Genomic DNA, 18,949 nt, shown 5'->3' with positions numbered 1-18,949 from the left:
TCAAGCCGCCCCGGCTGGGCGCCCTCTCCAGAGGTGGGGATGGTGTGGATTTCAGCGTGGTAGCGATGTCAGTTACATGAACTGATATTGCAGGAGCTCCCCGCATCCTGATGCAGGCTTGCTGTCAGTGCCCCAGAGACCGCTCTGGGGGTGCCTCCGTCCCTTCCCACTGGCTGCCGTTCCTGCTTCCTGCTCTGGAGGTGTCCGCAGGTAGAACACCACCGTCACCCGCACGGTGCCCTGACGCACGGAGGCGGCTGCCTACCCGGCTGCCCTCCCGCCCGCCCTCCTCTTCCCCGGGCACCCTCAGTGGAGGAAGCTGGATGTCGCCACTCCCAGCGCTCCCCTTTCTTGCTTTCGGGGTGAGAAAGCTGAGGCAGCCGCCCAGGCCCACAGAGCCGGGGTCACAGCAAAACACTTAGAAACCTTCCCTGAAATTCTAGGCTTCAGGCTTTTTTCCCATCAGAATTTTTTTTTTCTTTTTTTTTTTTTTTTGAGACAGAGTCTCACTCTTGTGACCCAGGCTGGAGTGCAATGGCGCGATCTCGGCTCACCGCAACCTCCGCCTCCTGGCGTCAGGCAATTCTCGTGCCTCAGCATCCCGAGTAGCTGGGATGACAGACACGCGCCACCATGCCCAGCTAATGTTTTGTATTTTTAGTAGAGACGGGGTTTCACCATGTTGACCAGGATGGTCTTGATCTCTTGACCTTGTGATCCATCCACCTCCCAAAGTGCTGGGATTATAGGCGTGAGCCACCGCGTCCGGCCTTTTTTTTTTTTTTTTTAAGATGGAGAAATAGGTAATAGGTACACCACCATGCTCAGAATTTTTTTTTTTTTTTTTTTTTTTTTTTTTTTAGACGGAGTCTCACTCTGTCACCCAGGCTGGAGTGGAGTGGCGCGATCTGGGCTCACTGCAACCTCCACCTCCCAGGTTCAAGCGATTCTCCTGCTTCAGCCTCCCACGTAACTAGGATTACAAGCACCCGCCACCATGCCCAGCTAATTTTTGTATTTTTAGCAGAGATGGGGTTTCACCATGTTAGCCAGGATGGTCTCAATCTCTTGACCTTGTGACCCACCCACCTCAGCCTCCCAAAGTGCTGGGATTACAGGTATGAGCCACTGTGCCCGGCCCCCATCAGAACTTTTATTCCGTGTAGATATTTCTTTTCTTTTTCTTTCTTTTTTTTTTTTTTTTTTTTTTTTTTAGATGGAGTCTTACTCTTTTGCCCAGGCAGGAGTGCAATGGCGTGATCTTGGTTCACTGTGACCTCTGCTTCCCAGGTTCAAGCAATTCTCCTGTCTCAGCCTCCCAAGTAAGTGGGATTACAGGCGCCTGCCACCACGCCCAGCTGATTTTTGTATTTTTAGTAGAGATGGAGTTTCACCATGTTCCCCAGGCTGGTCTCGAACTCCTGAGCTCAGGCAATCCACCCGCCTTGTCCTCCCAAAGTGGTATGAGCCACCATGCCCGGCCTCTGTGTAGATACTTTTTTCTTTCTGTAGTCAAAAAAGAAAATATGTGGTAAAATGCACCTAACAGCAAATTTACCACTTTAGACAGGGCAGGGCACGATAGCTCACACCTGGAACCCCAGCACTCTGGGTGGCGGGGTGGGTGGATTGCTTGACCCCAGGAGTTTGAGGCTGCAGTGAGCTGAGATCACACCGCTTCACTCCAGCCTGGGCAGCAGAGCGAGACAAACCCTGTCTGTAATGACAACAACAAAATCAGTCTTCCTAATTTTCCTTTACAAAGCGTAGAGGACTGCATTATTTCACTTCCAACTGCTGCCTCTGATTTCTTTGATATATGAAGAGACAAAGACAATGAGAGTGGTTTTATTTTTGTTGTTTGCTGCTATTTTGCCAGGTTTGGGGCACAGAATTATTTTTCCAATTTATCAAAATACATTGGGTAGGTACCATCTTTTTCTTTTACTTTTTTTTTTTTTTTTTGAGACGGAGTCTTGTGCTGTCACCCAGAATGGAGTGCAGTGGCGCCGTCTCAGCTCACTGTAACCTCTGCCTCCCAGGTTCAAGTGATTCTCCTGCCCGAGCCTCTTGAGTAGCTGGGATTACAGGCATGCACCACCAAACCCAGATAATTTTTGTATTTTTACTACAGACGGACTTTCACCGTGTTGGCCAGGCTGGTCTTGAACTCTGGGCCTCCCTCAAGTGATCCACCTTCCTTGGCCTCCCAAAGTGCTGGGATTGCAGGCATGAGCCACTGTGCCCAGCCAGTACCATCTTTTTCTTTTTCTTTTTTTTTTTTTTTGAGACGGAGTTTCGCTCTTGTTACCCAGGCTGGAGTGCAATGGCGCGATCTCGGCTCACCGCAACCTCCGCCTCCGGGGTTCAGGCAATTCTCCTGCCTCAGCCTCCTGAGTAGCTGGGATTACAGGCACGCGCCACCACGCCCAGCTAGTTTTTGTATTTTTAGTAGAGACGAGGTTTCACCATGTTGACCAGGATGGTCTCGATCTCTCGACCTCGTGATCCACCCGCCTCGGCCTCCCAAAGTGCTGGGATTACAGGCTTGAGCCACCGCGCCCGGCCTTCATCTTTTTCTTTGCGCTGGAATTGATCTTACCATTTTTGCCTCCATGAGATCACTTTTGTAACATGTCTTGCAGGATTTCCTGTCTTGATGGTTTCTCTTACATATTTTTTTCCTATGATCTAAAACGATAAATAACTATCAAGTCTTTTATCAAAAGTAGGTTTAGAGGCTGAGCACGGTGGTTCACCCCAGTAATCCCACCTTCGGAGGTGGAGGCAGGAGGATCACTTGAAGTCAGAAGTTTGAGACCAGGCCGGGCGCGGTGGCTCACGCCTGTAATCCCAGCACTTTGGGAGGCCGAGGCGGGTGGATCACGAGGTCAAGAGATCGAGACCACCCTGGTCAACATGGTGAAACCCCGTCTCTACTAAAAATACAAAACATTAGCTGGGCGTGGTGGCGCGTGCCTGTAATCCCAGCTACTCAGGAGGCTGAGGCAGGAGAATTGCCTGAACCCAGGAGGCGGAGGTTGCGGTGAGCCGAGATTGCGCCATTGCACTCCAGCCTGGGTAACGAGTGAAACCCCGTCTCAAAAAAAAAAAAAAAAAAAAAAAAAAGTTTGAGACCAGTCTGGCCAACATGGTGAAACTCCGTCTGTACTAAAAATATAAAAATTAGCTGGGCGTGGTGGCGCGCGTCTGTAATCCCAGCTACTCGGGAGGCTGAGGTGGGACAATCGCGTCAACTGGGGAGACAAAGGTTGCGGGGAGCTGAGATCTCGCCACTGCATTTCAGCCTGGGCAACTGAGACTCTGTCTCAAAAAAAAAAAAAAAAAAACTGTCCTCTAAAAGCTTTTTGTTTTTTTTAATGAAAAATATTATGAACTTAAAGGATAGAAATTTCTGCCTGCACTCCCGTCTCCCTCCCGCGCTCCCGCCTGCCCTCCCTCCCACGGTCCCCCCGCCCTCCCTCCCGCACTTCCCTTGCCCTCCCTCCCACCTGCCCGCGCTCCGCCTGCCCTCCCTCCGCCTGCCCGCCCTCCCTCCGCCTGCCCGCCCTCCCTCCTGTCCTCCCTCCCTCCTGTCCTCCCTCCCGTGCTCCGCCTGCCCTCCCTCCCGCCTGCCCTCCCTCCCGCCTGCCCTCCCTCCCGCCTGCCCTCCCTCCCGCGCTCCCCCTGCCCTCCTTCCGTCCCATGGTCCCCCCTGCCCTCCCTCCTGCACTTCCCCAGTCCTCCCTCCCGCGCTCCACCTGCCCTCCCTCCCGCCTGCCCTCCCTCCCGCCTGCCCTCCCTCCCGCGCTCCCCCTGCCCTCCTTCCGTCCCATGGTCCCCCCTGCCCTCCCTCCTGCACTTCCCCAGTCCTCCCTCCCGCGCTCCACCTGCCCTCCCTCCCGCCTGCCCTCCCTCCCGCCTGCCCTCCGGCCCTCTCTGGCCGCCCAGGAGGTCTGTTCCCAGGAGGTCTGTTCCCAGGAGGTCTGTTCCGTGAGAAGCTGGGCAGATCCCAGCGTCCACCCTTCGCGGTGTTTGCTCTCTTCCGCCCTAGGCCTCTCTGCTCTGGCACACCCAGCTGCAGACGCTGCAAGCGCTCAGAGTACAGCCCCAAACGCAGTCAGCAGCACCCCACCCCCTGCCGTCTCCCCAAACGCAGTCAGCACCCCGCCCCCTGCCGTCTCCCCAAACGCAGTCAGCACCCCACAACCCCTGCCGTCTCCCCAAACGCAGTCAGCAGCACCCCACCCCCTGCCGTCTCCCGCGGCACAGACACCAGCAGCGGCCAGTGCCGCCCACGGGGCCGGAGAGCTGTCGGCTGAGAGCCAGCCCCTCCGCTCCCTGTGGAGCTTGGATTAAGGACCCCCACAAGTGAACCACGCTTGGCCAAAGGCACGTGCTGGATGTGGTCGCCACTCCCCAGTAGTCACTGAAAGTCTCTTACCTGTTCAGTACTTCCTGAGCCCGTGAAGCAGACGAGGGGAAGCAAGGGGCTCCGCCTGCTGGAAACTCAGCCGGCAAAGGTGGGCTCAGGTTGCTGAAGCGCAGGATGGCGGGTGGCGTCCACGTGATCCTCGCGTGGCGGGAAGCCCCCCAGCTGTGTGTTTCCGGAGAGCCAGCAGTTAGAGGGATCCCCTCCTGCAGAGTCGGCCGCTCCCTGCCACCTACAGGTGATGCTGCTTAAAGCCGGGGCTGCAGACCTGGCCTCTGCCTGCTGAGATCTGCAGGGCCCTCCAGCCCACGGATGGGGCCCCTCAGCTCTCTGGGGCCTGGCCGGGGTCGCCAGGTCTTCCTGACTCCCCTTCCCTCCCAGGTCAGCAATGGGTCCGGCCTCCAGGATGAGCGCATCACAAACCTGCTGGTGTTTGGCTTCCTCCAAAGCTGCTCCAACCACAGCTTCCAGGCAGAGCTGGAGGCGCTGGGCCGCGAGCTGCCGCACTGGGAGGAGCCGGATGAAGAGCTGCAGACGGACGGCAACCGCGGCAGCCACGCCCACATGGGGAGAATCGAGGCAGGTAGGTGGCCGGCCCCGCCCCCTTTCCCCAAAGCTGGGCTTGTCTGGCCTCAGCGCATTCAGGGAGCCTCAGGGCTGGGAGGGACCCCTGGGCTCAGCTGCCGCCTCTGCAGTTTCAGTGACCTCTGCGTGATTCCCTCCAGTGTGGCCGAGCTCACTGCCTGCCGTTTTTGGGTGACTCTGTTAGAAAGTTCTTCCTTTCCGATGAGCCCGAATCCCATGTCTGGACCAACAGACAGTGGTGGTTTTATCCAGTTTTCAAAATGATTCTCATGCAAAATTGCAAACTGCGTCTGGACTGTGTAACTCAAGGGGTGACCCACTCGGCTTATATCATTTCAAGAACCTGGCGCTTTACATGCTGGTGCCTGCGTCTCACCTCCAGGGATTCTGATCTGGGCATTGCTGGGTCTGGGCAAAGCCCCCAGGTGGCACTGCCAGTGCGGCCCCTGCCTTCCTGAGCAGGCCTGGCCGACTGCCCCATTGATTGAAGCCCGCTTTTTTCACAGTGACTTTGTCACCTGTCTACACCTGACGCTTTTCCTTTCATACACATTATGCCCCGTGATTACCTCTACAAGAACACAGTAGTATCTGGAAGCTCATTTCCAGGTGAGGAAACCCAGGTTCAGTGAAGGGTACAGAACTAGCTCCAGACCTCGCAGCTTGTGGCCATGTCACCGCCTCACCGCCGGGACGTGGGGCCAGGCCCTTCTTGAGCTGGGCTCAGCCACCCTCCCGCTGCAGGGCACTGCCTTCAGGTCACCGTGGCTTCCAGACTGTTCACCTTTCCCGTGGCCGATTCCTGAGCTCTCCTCCAGCGTGCAGGTCTACTCCCTTTTGCCAAGGGGCTGCTTCTGCCGACAGGGGCTGTCCCAAGCGGAGGCTGGGGTGTGTGGTGGCTCACCCACTTCCATAGCCAGCCCTGCGACACTGGCTTTCAGTAGTGTGCATGTTGGAATTACATGAGAAACCTTTTCCAAGGGCAGGCCTTGGGCTGTACTCCAGCTGCCTGCATCAGGCTGTTTGAGGGCAGGACACTGCCCAGGGATTCTCACCCAGGTGGAATCCCTGCCCTGAAAGCCTGCAGGGATTCCCAGGACCCCAGCCCAGGCCTTCCAGGCTCCAGGGTTGCGCTGCCCTCTGGTGGCTACAGGGGAGACCACCAGCTGGCCCGGCCTTCGATCAGGTGCGTGGGGACGTGGCTGGAGCTCCCCACTAGCCCTGGAAGGAGGTGGGGTCGAGGGGCCTGTCCGAGGTCACCTCTGCCCTCTGATCCAGCCAGCACATCTGGCTGGCCCTGAACTGAGGAGAAGCCCCAGGTCCCCGTGGGAAGGTCCAGGAAGGGCAGGAGTGGGCGGGCACAATCGACATTGCCGTGAAGGCGACTGCGGGCCCGTCTGCCCGGGTTTTCTTCTCTCGCTCTTCTCCACACCGGCCTTTGCCTCTAGACTGAGAAAAAAGTGATCATGGCAGTTCACGTAGCCTGACCGGTGCACTGGTAGGAAACTGGCATGTGACTCTCGTCCCTGGCGAGCCCTGGAAGAGGGGCCACGGTCGAGGCTCTGGCCGCCGGGGTTTCTTTGGTGAGTCCGTTCACTCAGCTGGACACAGACGGGTCAGGAGAGTCCTGTTGCTACTGGGCTGGTGGCCAGAGGGAGAGAGGACGTGCCCATCACCGAAGCAGGTGAACAGGCTCCGTGAATGAGTGAGGCACAGATTTGGTGCTGGGGGAGCCTGGCACTCTGCAGAGTCAGGAAGACTTCGGGGCTACGGCTGCAGCTGAGCTGGGCATTGAGGGCTGGTACGTTTGGTTCCTTGGAAACTGGGAAGAGGGAGGGAGTGGCTATCTTTTTTTTTTTTTTCTTTTTTTTTTTTTGAGACGGAGTTTCGCTCTTGTTACCCAGGCTGGAGTGCAATGGCGCAATCTCGGCTCACCGCAACCTCCGCCTCCTGGGCTCAGGCAATTCTCCTGCCTCAGCCTCCTGAGTAGCTGGGATTACAGGCACATGCCACCATGCCCAGCTAATTTTTTTGTATGTTTAGTAGAGACGGGGTTTCACTATGTTGACCAGGATGGTCTCGATCTCTTGACCTCGTGATCCACCCGCCTCGGCCTCCCAAAGTGCTGGGATTACAGGCTTGAGCCACCGCGCCCGGCCAGCTATCTTTTTTTGAGCCGGAGTTTGGCTCTCGTTAACCCAGGCTGGAGTGCAACGGCGCAATCTCGGCTCACCAACCTCCGCCTCCTGGGTTCAGGCAATTCTCCTGCCTCAGCCTCCTGAGTAGCTGGGATTACAGGCACACACCACCATGCCCAGCTAATGTTTTGTATTTTTAGTAGAGACGGAGTTTCACCATGTTGACCAGGATGGTCTCGATCTCTTGACCTCGTGATCCACTCGCCTCGGAATCCCAGCAGCTATGAAAGCTGCAGTGAGGCTGGGCGTGGCGGTTCACACCTGTAATCCTAGCACTTTGGGAGGCCAAGGTGGGCAGATCACTTGAGGTGAGGAGTTCAACACTAGCCTGGCCAATATGGTGAAACTGTCTTTTCTAAAAAATACAAAAATTAGTTGGGTGTGGTGGCACACACCTGTAATCCCAGCTATTCAGGTGGCTGAGGCATGAGACTTGCTTGAACCTGGGAGGTGGAGTTTGCAGTGAGCTGAGATTGCACCACTGTACTCCAGCCTGGGTGACAGAGCAAGACTCTATCTCAAAAAAATAAACTAGTTTCTTGTAGAGACAGGGCTTTGCTCTGTTACTTAGGCTGGAATACAGTGGTGCAATCATGGCTCCTTGCAGCCTCTACCTCCTGGCCTCAAGCAATCTTCTGTCCTCAGCCTCCCAAAGCACTGGGATCACAGGCGTGCACTACCACCTGGTTCCTGCAATTGTTTATTGAGCATCTACTGAGTGCCCTGCATTGCTTCCAGTGCTGGGTATTTGTCAGTGGACAAAACAGATTTAAAAATCACAGCTCTTAGGGAGGGAGCTTACCCTCCGGCAGGGGCAGCAGACACAGCAAGTGCTGAGGAAAAAAAGGAGGAGGCAGTGCATGTGGCAGTGAGTGTGGGAGGGGTGACAGTGGCCCTCGGGCAGGGGCAGCACGGAGGCTGTGCGCCGGGGAGGAGGACCAGGGGCAAGGCTGTGAGCTCCGATCAGAAAGGCAGGGGAGATTCTCCAGGGCCTTCCGGTGCCAGTGACAACTGGGGTTTTCCTGAGATGGGACTGTGAGGAAGAGGGGTCTCAGGCTGGGAAGTGCGGAGGCGGGTCTGGGGCACCATCTGCCCACAGGGCCCCTTCCTAACGGCTGCCCAGGCCAAGGCCAACCCTGCCGGGTTGTGTGGTGTGAGCCATGAGACTGCTGCTGGGTTTGCACCTCAGGTATGGTGGTGACACCCCAGCCTCGCTGGCCCTACCCATGGGGACATGGTGCCCGTGTGCGGTAGCCTGGGCTTCAGCTGGGGCCCCAGGCTTGGGTACTGCCTAGAACCCAGCTCAGTGCTGGTACCCAGCCCTCCTGCAGTGGGCCTGGTGGAGCAGAGCACATGCCCAGTGGGGGCCGGCGCTACACTGGAGGGGGCGGGAATGGCCTGGTCCAACCGCAGAAGCGTTCTTTCCTGGGGCAGGGTGGTGTGGGGGAGGGTATCGGGGCCATCGTCTGAGTCTGCTATGTCTCTGCCACCCCTGCCTGAACATGCAGATTCTGAAAGTCAAGAAGACATCATCCGGAACATTGCCAGGCAGCTCGCCCAGGTTGGGGACAGCATGGACCGCAGCATCCCCCCGGGTCTGGTGAACCGCCTGGCCCTGCAGCTCAGGAACGCCGGCCGGTCGGAGGAGGTGAGTGAGGGCCTGAGGACTGCGTGGGCGGGCAAGTGGGCCAAGGGGCCTGTGCCCTGCCTCTCACAGGCAGCCCACTGTCCCCTGAGGCCCTCGGCTCGTGACTGTGCAGTCCGGAACTCTGAAAAGTAACTGGACATAGGGCATGGTTCATTGCTTTTCAGGAGAATTCAGCTGGTTGACACCGAGCAAACCTGGATGTTAAATCGGAGTAGAGTTTAGGGGTAAAAGCCTCTGAAAGATGAGTGAAGCATGTTTGGTTAGCGAAGTAACGACGCCATCTTCAGTTTCAGGGGTTTAATGGAGGCGCCAGTGAGAGCCGTAAGCCCTGGCTCTGCTGGCTCCTTGTTTGGAACCCACACCACTTCCTGAGCTCTGCCATTTGCTTGGCACTGAGGGGGACACAAAGATTGGTCTGGAGCGCTGGGTCCCCACAGCATTTAGCGGGAAGGACTCCATCCTCCGAACTGCCCAATACAGGCCTGTAGCAATAGGAGCGGAGGAGAGAAAGTTCTACCTTTTTGACTGTACCAGCTGAAAAGGCAGGCGCCGCAGCTCCCGGAAACCGTCACGCCTCTGTTCAGCAGGGCCAGCCTGCGGCCTTCCCAGAAGGCTGCCGCCATCGCCATGCTGGCCCCAGCAGCTGCCTAGAACGCAGTGTCTGGCGCCCTCCCGTGTGATTCTGCGTGTGAACCGATGGGCCCGATGGTTCTTGCCAGCTTCATAGTCTGTGTCCGCTCCCCTCCCCCATGCCGCCGCCTCCTCCCCTCCATTCAGCTGGGTCTGCACCAGTAAGACAGGCCTCAGGTGTCGCACGTGGACTCACTAGTTCTGGACTCGAAGTGCCTTAGGGCCAGGGCCGACCCAGGCTTCTCCAATTCCATCACCGTCAAACAGTGAGCGTGGGGGCTCACTGCACGTGCGTCTGCTCAGTGGCGCCCTTGCAGGGCGACAGGGCAGTCTTCCCTTTCCGTTGCCTCAAAACGCAACCGTTCCTCATTCTTTCCGCCCAGCAGCCCTGGCTACTTAGTAAATACTTCCCTTTGAAGTGCTGCTTCAGACTGGGGACTGCATTTCCTTTGCGTCTTGCTGACCCCGGCTGTGTGCCCCCGTGCAGGACCAGAGGAGGGACCTGGCCAGTGCCCTGGAGCAGCTGCTGCAGGTCCACCCAATGGACATGGACAAGGAGAAGACCATGCTGGTGCTGGCCCTGCTGCTGGCCAAGGAGGTGGCCAATCACACGCCGTCCTTGCTCCGTGATGTCTTCCGCACAACAGTGAATTTCATTAACCAGAACCTACGTGCCTATGTGAGGAGCTTAGCCAGAAACGTAAGTACCCGTGAAGTCAGCCCTTCCCTGCCCGCCACCCATACCCTTTTCTCTGGATGGTCGAGAGGCCCAGCGGGGGCCCCTGCCTCTGATGCCGGCACAAGGGTTACAGGCTTTCCTGCTCAGGTTTGCTTTGGCCGTGAGCAAGAAGGCTGTGTGAAGAAGGTGGTGAGGGGCACCTTTTGAGCTTTACCAGCTTGCTGTTGGAGACACGCTCCACTCAGAGGGACGGTAAGGGCTCACACTGCACTCCTGGTGGGTCCTCACAGCACAAGCAGGTCATGAAAATAGTGTAATGTGGCCAGGTGCGGCAGCTCGCACCTGCAATCCCAGCACTCTGGGAGGCCCAGGCAGGCAGATCACCTGAGGTCAGAAGTTCCAGACCAGCCTGGCCAGCATGGTGAAAGCCCGTCTCCTAAAATACAAAAAAATTAGCTGGGCATGGTGGTGCATGCCTGTAGTCCCAGCTACTGAGGAGGCTGAGGCAGGAGGATTGCCGGAACCCTGGAGGCGGAGGCTGCAGTCGCGGAGATCGCGCCACTGCACTCCAGCCTGGGCAGCAAAGTGAGACTCTTAACTCAAAAGCAAAGTATAATGTGAACCAAAGAGGTTCAAAAAAAGGCGGGGTGGGAACTGTCTAAAATCTTTTCCAGAGCACATCTGTCACATAACCAGGTATTAGAAGTCACAGGCTAAAGGCCGGGCATGGTGGCTCACACCTGTAGTCCCAGCGATTTGGGAAGCAGAGGCAGCAGGAGTGCTCGAGGCCAGGAGTTTGAGATCAAACTGAGCAACACAGTAAGACCCTGACTCCAAACAACTTTTAAAAATAATTAGCTGGCCGGATGCAGTGGGTCACGCCTGTAATCCCAGCACTTTCGGAGGCCACGGCGGGCGGATCACGAGGTCAAGAGATCGAGACCATCCTGGCCAACATGGTGAAACTCCGTCTCTACTAAAATACAAAAATTAGCTGGGCATGGTGGCACACACCTGTAATCCCAGCTACTTGGGAGGCGGAGCAGGAGAATTGCTTGAACCCAGGAGGTGGAGGGTGCCGTGAGCCGAGATCGCGCCACTGCACTCCAGCCTGGTGGTGCATGCCTGTAGTCCCAGCTACTGAGTGAGACTCTGTCTCAAAAAAAATTAGCTGAGGGCCAGGTGCGGTGGCTCACACCTGTGATCCCAGCACTTCGGTAGACTGAAGCCGGGCAGATCATGAGGTCAGAAGTTCAAGACCAGCCTGGCCAAGATGGTGAAACCCCGTGTCTACTAAAAATACAAAAAAATTAGCCAGGCATGGTGGCAGGTCCCCATAGTCCCAGCTACTCGGGAGGCTGAGGAGGGAGAATCGCTTGAACACAGGTGGCAGAGGTTGCAGTGGGCTGAGATCATGCCACTGCACTCTAGCCTGGGTGACAGTGAGACTCTGTCACACACACAAAAATGTAGCTGAGCATGGTGGCATGCGCCTATAGTCCACGCCATCATGGAGGTTGAAGCAGCTCCTCTGGAGGCTGAGGCAGAAGGTTCTCTCTGCTTGAGCCAGGCTGTAGTGAGCTATGATTGTGCCACTGCACTCCAGCCTGAACAAAGCAAGACCCCGTCTCTCAAAACAAACAAATGTACGGTGTTCACGATGCTGCCCAAGAAGGGCCAGACAGTCCTTAAAATCTGGTGCTTCTGTTTCATAGACCCACATGGAAGTAGAGCGTCTTATTTGTAAATTTAAAAATATTAGCGAAATCTTTGGGATTTTGTGACATCAGAAGCATTCGTTCAGGCTTTGGTTTTTTTTTTTTTTTTGAGAAGGAGTTTCGCTCTCGTTACCCAGGCTGGAGTGCAATGGCGCGATCTCGGCTCACCGCAACCTCTGCCTCCTGGGTTCAGGCAATTCTCCTGCCTCAGCCTCCCGAGTAGCTGGGATTACAGGCACACGCCACCATGCCCAGATGATTTTTAGTATTTTTAGTAGAGACGGGGTTTCACCATGTTGACCAGGATGGTCTCGATCTCTCGATCTCGTGATCCACCCGCCTCGGCCTCCCAAAGTGCTGGGACCACAGGCGTGAGCCACCGCGCCCAGCCGGCTTTGGTTATTAAGTAAAATAGTATCTAATCCTCTACTGAGAACTCTTAAAAAAAATCATTCCCGCCGGGTGTGGTGGTTCACGCCTGTAATCCAAGCACTTTGGAGGCCAAGGAGGGCAGATCACCCGAGGTCGGGAGTTCAACACCAGCCTGACCAACATGGTGAAACCCCATCTTAAACAAACAAACAAACAAACAAAAAAAACAAAAACACCACATTCCTTCTATGCTGTGGTTGTCAGTTATACAGGCATTTAAAAAACAGAATGAATATAAACCTTAAACCCAGCTTAAGCCTGAGACGATTCCTGGACAGCGTTTACTGACACCCACGTAAAGGGAGAACGAGTGGGCAGGACGTGTGCAGCAGGCTGTATGGGCAGCTTCCCAGAGGCTGGCGGCTGAGGCAGGATCGTGATTCCCCTGACCCAGCAGGGGCCTCTCCACACCGTCAGTGCCTCGGGGATGCGAACGGCCACCTCACCGCCTCAACAGCCTGTTTTTGGCAGTTGCCTCCATGTAGCAAAAAGTAGGATACAAGGACGGGACTTCAGGGCTCTGGGGTATGTTTTCATAAATCCCAGCTTTGCTTCTGCTGTGGCCCAGAGCCCTGGAGCCTGGTTTGTGAATGAGCCTCGCTGATTCTGGCTTTCTCTCCTTTCTTGATCCAGGAGACGGACTGAATGGACGGTTCCGAAAGCGTGACTGGCCACAGCCAGGTCGCTGCTTCAGTGCAGGTGGACCCCTGGCACGTCAACAGCGTTCCTGGTTTCTATCTCAAAGACAATGTTTTAAGCTTATAACCCATTTGAAAATATCCACCTTAATATACTTGAATGAAAAGTCCATCTGCACGTATCTGAATAGCCTCCCTATCAATCACCACACATGAATCTGCACATTCGTACCTCTACACATGGCGCCTTTATTTCAGCTGCGCAGGTTCCCACTTGAAAAAACAGGTTTCAAGGCAGTAGAAACAAAACACAATTAAAAAAAAAAAATTACCGTTTAATATTAAAGTTCAACCATAGGGGATGGTCTTACAGCAGGCAGTATCCTGTTCGAGGAAAGTGAGGATTGGAGAAGAAAGGAACATACCTCTTACAAATGAAAAATCCCGCTCAACATAGGGACTCTCTTTTAATACTACGGAACCAACCATCTTCCCGTTTAAAAACCACACGGCACAGATTCTGAACTCAAGCGCCGCACTCAGACGATGGGAAAGTGCGCCCCAACATGTAGGTGCTTGATTTTTTTCAACCTGATCTTTTGAGTCAGAACCACCTGTGGGTCCGAAAGGGCCTATGTCAGCCACTGTTTACAAAGTCAGGCAGCTGACTGCACTGTACCCCTTCTCTCTCCGTGAAGTCAAGGCTTTGCTAAAGAAGCTCCTGCGATGCCCCGGGAGCAGCCTGGTCCCAGCTGCAAACTTCCAGCTTCTGGCCACGTGCTGGGCTCGCCATGCCCCCGAAGCGCAGCTGGAGAGACCAGGTTCCTAAGCATAAAAGATGGAAGAGCAGTGGGACTTTAAAGAATTCAGCAAAGTGGTTCCGTCTCCTAGGGACAGTCAAAACCAAGTACTTAGTACCAAAATAAACAAGGAAAAGCTTAGCTTTAGAAACAGTGCAGCACGGGTCCCAGGAAGCGGTGTAAAGGCATGACAGTGAATGCTAGGTCCGTGTCACACACTGCCGTGAACAGGAGCGCTCCTGTGAACACACAGGCGGCTGCTGGAGAGGCATAGGAGTAAGGGCCCTGACGGACTCATGACTTCTTACCAAAGACACTTTCCTGCTCCTTAAGAGTTTTTAAAAAAAAAAAAAAAAAAAAGTTTAAAATCATCAGAAAAGAAAAAAAGTACATATTGCCCAGCATGGAATACATACCACGCTAGAGCTGGCTCTCAATTGAAAGTGGGCAAAAGGTTACAAATACTAAAAAGTGCTGCTATGCAGTGTCAAGGCCACTGTCTGGAAATAAATCTTCCTAACACTATGACTTTCCATGTTTTGGAGTGGACTTCTTAAACAGCTTTTCCGGGCACAATGGAAACGGACTGAAGCACACGCCTACACATCCGTCTACACATCAGCCATCACAATCAGCTTCTCACCAAGGGGAAGCATCTTCTTCCCAAAGGGGCTGCACAACCATCACCCAGAACTCATAGAACAGTGCTCTAAAGCAGCAAGTGACTCTGGACCATCATCTCTCACACACTGACTCTTCCACAGCGTCTTTACCTTCTGTTTCATTTGAATTAATACAATAGGTTGCCATTTTATTACAGCTTGTAACAGATCTTGGTGTAAATTCTTCTAGACCAAGTCTGAGATACTGTCTTGATACCCCTTCTCCCAAAGCTAACATTATAAAAAGATTCTGCTGTCTCAAAGACAAATGTTCCAGTCTTGAGACGTTCCCAGCCACGATGACTCGGGCATATCGTGGCAGTTGGTGGATTTCGCCCTGTAACAATCCTTGCAGATATGACTGAAAGGAGACCTTAATTCAGAGAATGTGTCTTCCATTCCGTTTTTAAACCATCTGAATTAAGTGCTGGAAACTCCTTGTTAAACGTAAAAAGGTTTCTCCTTGAAAAGATGCTGCTCGGTGTATCTGGAAGCCAGGTGGGACGTTTGGTGTACCCACAAGGTTCAATCACTCCCGACCGCCCCTCTTAGGACCCGGCGTTAACTGCCGAGATGCTCAAGGCTTCCATAAAGGATCGCAGCAGTAGAGCCTCGTTGTACTGTCCAAGAGCTTTACTAGTTGTGCCGACTGAGAACTGGCATAGAGTCCTTGGAAAGCTACGACCTTGTTTTCAGAACCTGGAGTCAGGTAAGTATGGACTAACAAACAACAGATAATGTGAAATATACTGCCTGAGTCCAGGGCAAAGTTACCATGTGGATAGAAAGATGAGTCCACTGACCATCTTCACATCCCATGTGTTCTCTTTGGCACATTGCTTCTGACAAATAACACAGATTTGAAGTTTGTTCCCCTGATGAAGAGTAGACTGGCCAAATGGTAGATGACCCACAGGGATGAGCAAGGCAGAGTTGCGCACAGAGGGCTCACGGCACTCACACGGAAAAAGGCTGCTTAACTTAAATGCCTGCGTTAACTTAATTATCGAAAATTACCACTCAGTTCCGGTATTCTGGAGAGCATTTGAACCAATGGTTAACTGACCTTAATTAAAGAAGCAGGTAGGAACAGGAGGCACTTTGAATCTGAAGGAAGAAATAAAGAAGACTGTAACAGGAAAAACACAGGTCTGGGGACTTTTCCCTTTGATGCTGGCCAAGGACCCATCTACGTAATACAGTTCTCTTGCTGGAAAGCATAGGGACAGACAGAGTTATTCCAAACCCCGCAACAGGGAAGACTGTACTTTGATCTCCTTTTCCTGGGGAAAGGCAACCACCAGTCATCTTAAAATGTCAAAACTTTTTTTTTTTTTTTTGAGACGGAGTGTCGCTCTTGTTACCCAGGCTGGAGTGCAATGGCGCGATCTCGGCTCACCGCAACCTCCGCCTCCTGGGTTCGGGCAATTCTCCTGCCTCAGCCTCCCGAGCAGCTGGGATGACAGGCACGCGCCACCATGCCCAGCTAATGTTTTGTATTTTTAGTAGAGACGGGGTTTCACCACGTTGACCAGGATGGTCTCGATGCCTCGGCCTCCCAAAGTGCTGGGATGACAGGCGTGAGCCACCGCGCCCGGCCAAAACTTTTTTTCTAAATAGTACATTCATTAAGCAGTTTCTTCTAGTGGTGCCAACAACACTGGCTACAGCGAGCAGTCACACTATAAAATCCCCTCCTCGGGCGAGGGGAGAGCAGGGTAGACTCACTCGGATCCAGCTGCTACTTTGTAACTGACGGCAAGGCCTTGCAAATATCCCCGAGAACAATTCCACTCTGAGCGTGGGGGAGGCAGCCATCTGGTGCGCGAACGTCGGTATGTGGAAGACCTGGTGGTGGCACGATGCCGGCTGAAGTCGAACAGCCTTGCAAAAACAAACGTGTTACTATTTTAGTGGCACGCACTGTCCAACTCCCCACGGAGCGCTCTATTTATGAGGTAACTACAAGGTACTGACTGAATGTCACCGTTCTGTACCATAGAACTGATGCTCGCTAGCCAAGGTCGTCATCACCTTGATGTGCTGTGGAACGTGGTGGGAGGTCTTTCGCTGGGAAGTCCTCCAGGAGCTGAGGTACTTGTGGCCACACCTGGTCAACCCTCCCAAGTCCCCAGCCTCCTCGAGTGTCCGTCCGGAGGCCAAGCAGTGCGTCCAGGTATTCCCCCACTCCACTCCGCAGCCTGGCCCTTAGGACAGCATATGCAGGGGAGAAAGCCAGAACTGTATCGTGCTGCTGTCTTCAGCCGCCTCGTTTAGCGCTCTGTGATAATTCCTCGGACACACTGCCTAACCTTGTTTACAAGCAAAAATAATCAAGAAAGCTAATGAAAGCCCATCGGCAATCACTGTGAAGTCTGTAACCACAAAACATCTCAATGCATGTCCACAGGAAAACAGCCACAGAATTGGAAGCTGAGACCAGTCCTGGACACAACCCTCACTCTTGTTTTTCTGTAGTAGAACATGCTTCATATTTAAGTGAGCCTATATGGTGCCTTTGTACAAATGAGGAAGCGACCCCTTCTCCCAAGGCCCACGGCACGGTGAGCGGAGCACAGGCTGCACGCTGGCATCTGTCCCGTCAGCCCTCATGCAGTAAGCAACCAGCACAACCATTTGCAGAGAGCCTGCCAATACTGCTCTGCAGGAAATGATAAATTTCCTGGAAAGGAACATGATAAATCCAATTCAGAAAAATTCCCATCACTGCCTTGCCTTTCATGCTTGAGGACGTGAGGAAAACGAATGAACTTGATTAGCTTCCTCATTCTGTAATATGGGAATACAAGGCATACAAGCAGCTATTAGAGCCGTGAAGGTGAAATAAAGTATGTGAGAGCACTAGAACCATCCCTGGCATGTTGTAAACGCTCAACTAATATTTGCTAAAATTATAACTATTTGACGCGAATTTTTTTTTAGGAAAAATGATATACCCCAAACTCAGATGAATCTCATAATCGAGAGGTTATCCCTAAGGGAAGGTCTTGGTGCACCAGAGAAGAAACGTTATTCTGGCATCAAGTGTGGCGCTGCGATGTTAGATGACAGGATGCTTCTGTGGGAATTCGGGCAGAAGCTCTAAGTCACGTCTGCTAGCGATCACGCGGCCTACAAGGCTGTCTTGAAGGATATGATCAGCACCTCAAATTCTTGGAAAGACAACTGTGTGTGGAAAGATGTAAGAAATTAAGAGACAGGGAAAAAAGAAACTTCCTAGCTACAAAACCTTTTACTTTTATAAAACATCTCTTAAAATAATGCAAACACTGAAAGGTCCACATCTCATACCTTTCAGAAGAAAGGCAAGGAACAGGCATGACTTGGATATTACTGAGGGAATCGGCACAAAGCCTGAGGAGATTAAGAGCCGCTGTGAGAAAACCCTGTCTCCAGGCTCACAGCTCCCTCCCCCAGGACACGCCTAGGGAGGCAGTGGCTGCATGTGGTATACCTGGGACAGAAAGGCAGGCAGGAAGGGGTATCAAGGATGCCTCGAGGCGGGAAACGAGCAAACCAGAAGGTCAAGGGTTGCATTTCGTGATCTAGAATATTCTCTACAGGGGAATGATGATCATGAGAGTCCCTTTAAGGCACACTGTAGGTACTGGCTGATTTCTGTGGGCCCGGAATTATCACTTTCATAAAGAGAGGATAAATTATCATTCTTTGTTTTCCCCAATAAATCATTATCTTCAATAGAGCAGTTGAGATGAGGTCTAAGGACTAACAACCACTCTATAAACAAGTTGGATTTATTCTCAATCTTTCCTTTACCTTAGACTTAGAGAGTGCATAAGCTGGGGGCAGGAAGGAACGGCCTCCTTCTACCAGCTCCTCCCCAAAAAAGGAGAGAGAACTTAAGAAACCGTTTTTAAGGCTGGGTGCGGTGGCTCATGCCTATAATCCCAGGACTTTGGGAGGCTGAGGTGGGTAGATCAAGAAGTCAGGAGTTCAAGACCAGCCTGGCCAACATGGTGAAACCCTGTCTCTACTAAAAATACAAAACTTAGCTGGATGCAGTGGCAGGTACCTGTAATCTCAGCTACTTGGGAGGCTGAGGCAGGAGAATCGCTTGAACTCGGCAGTGGGGGGTTGCAGTGAGCTGAGATCACGCCATTGCACTCCAGCCTGCGTGACAGAGCAAGACTCCATCTCAAAAACAAACAAACAAAAAACCGTTTTTAAGCGAATAAGCAAAAAGCAGGAGCTGCAGTACTGCAGTAGGATGCAGTTCTCGTGAGGGCTGTTCCCTCCACTGCCAGAGACAGAGGGCAAGGAAGTGAAGGGAGCAGGGACGCTGCCGCATCCTGTTACTCGGGAGCTGACCAAGAGTTACCAAAGAAAGCCAATGGAAAACACCGTCTAGTTCCGTCACCCGGCAAAACACAAGTGGCCAAGTCACGGCGGGTCAACGTTTAACAGGCGCGCAAACTAAAGCAGCAAGCGGCCGCTTCCATACCTCACTGCTTCCTCATTTCCTTTTGTGGGCAATGCAGCCTGAAA

The 18,949-nt window shown here is 53.4% G+C and overlaps 1 protein-coding gene and 1 long non-coding RNA gene across 3 annotated transcripts in view; one reads left to right on the top strand and one right to left on the bottom strand.

The window, feature by feature from the left end:
- Positions 1–14,129, top strand: part of BID (BH3 interacting domain death agonist) — a 37,393-nt gene extending 23,264 nt beyond the window's left edge. For both annotated transcript variants that reach the window (XM_074391061.1, XM_074391062.1), the window contains exons 3-6: positions 4,814–5,015; positions 8,724–8,863; positions 9,981–10,193; positions 12,956–14,129. In XM_074391061.1, coding sequence (XP_074247162.1) covers positions 4,814–5,015; positions 8,724–8,863; positions 9,981–10,193; positions 12,956–12,967 — 567 coding nt within the window. In that variant the 3' untranslated portion in view covers positions 12,968–14,129. The remainder of the gene's footprint in view (positions 1–4,813; positions 5,016–8,723; positions 8,864–9,980; positions 10,194–12,955) is intronic.
- On the bottom strand, positions 1,170–4,818 carry LOC141582606 (uncharacterized). Its single transcript, XR_012515477.1, has 2 exons — positions 4,445–4,818; positions 1,170–1,506 (listed from the first exon to the last, which is right to left on the bottom strand). It is a non-coding gene; the product is annotated as an uncharacterized LOC141582606 (long non-coding RNA).
- Positions 14,130–18,949: the final 4,820 nt, after the last annotated feature.

The sequence above is a fragment of the Saimiri boliviensis genome, chromosome 21, assembly GCF_048565385.1.
Source record: "Saimiri boliviensis isolate mSaiBol1 chromosome 21, mSaiBol1.pri, whole genome shotgun sequence".
NCBI lineage: Eukaryota > Metazoa > Chordata > Mammalia > Primates > Cebidae > Saimiri > Saimiri boliviensis.
This window is presented reverse-complemented; position numbering and strand designations above follow the sequence as displayed.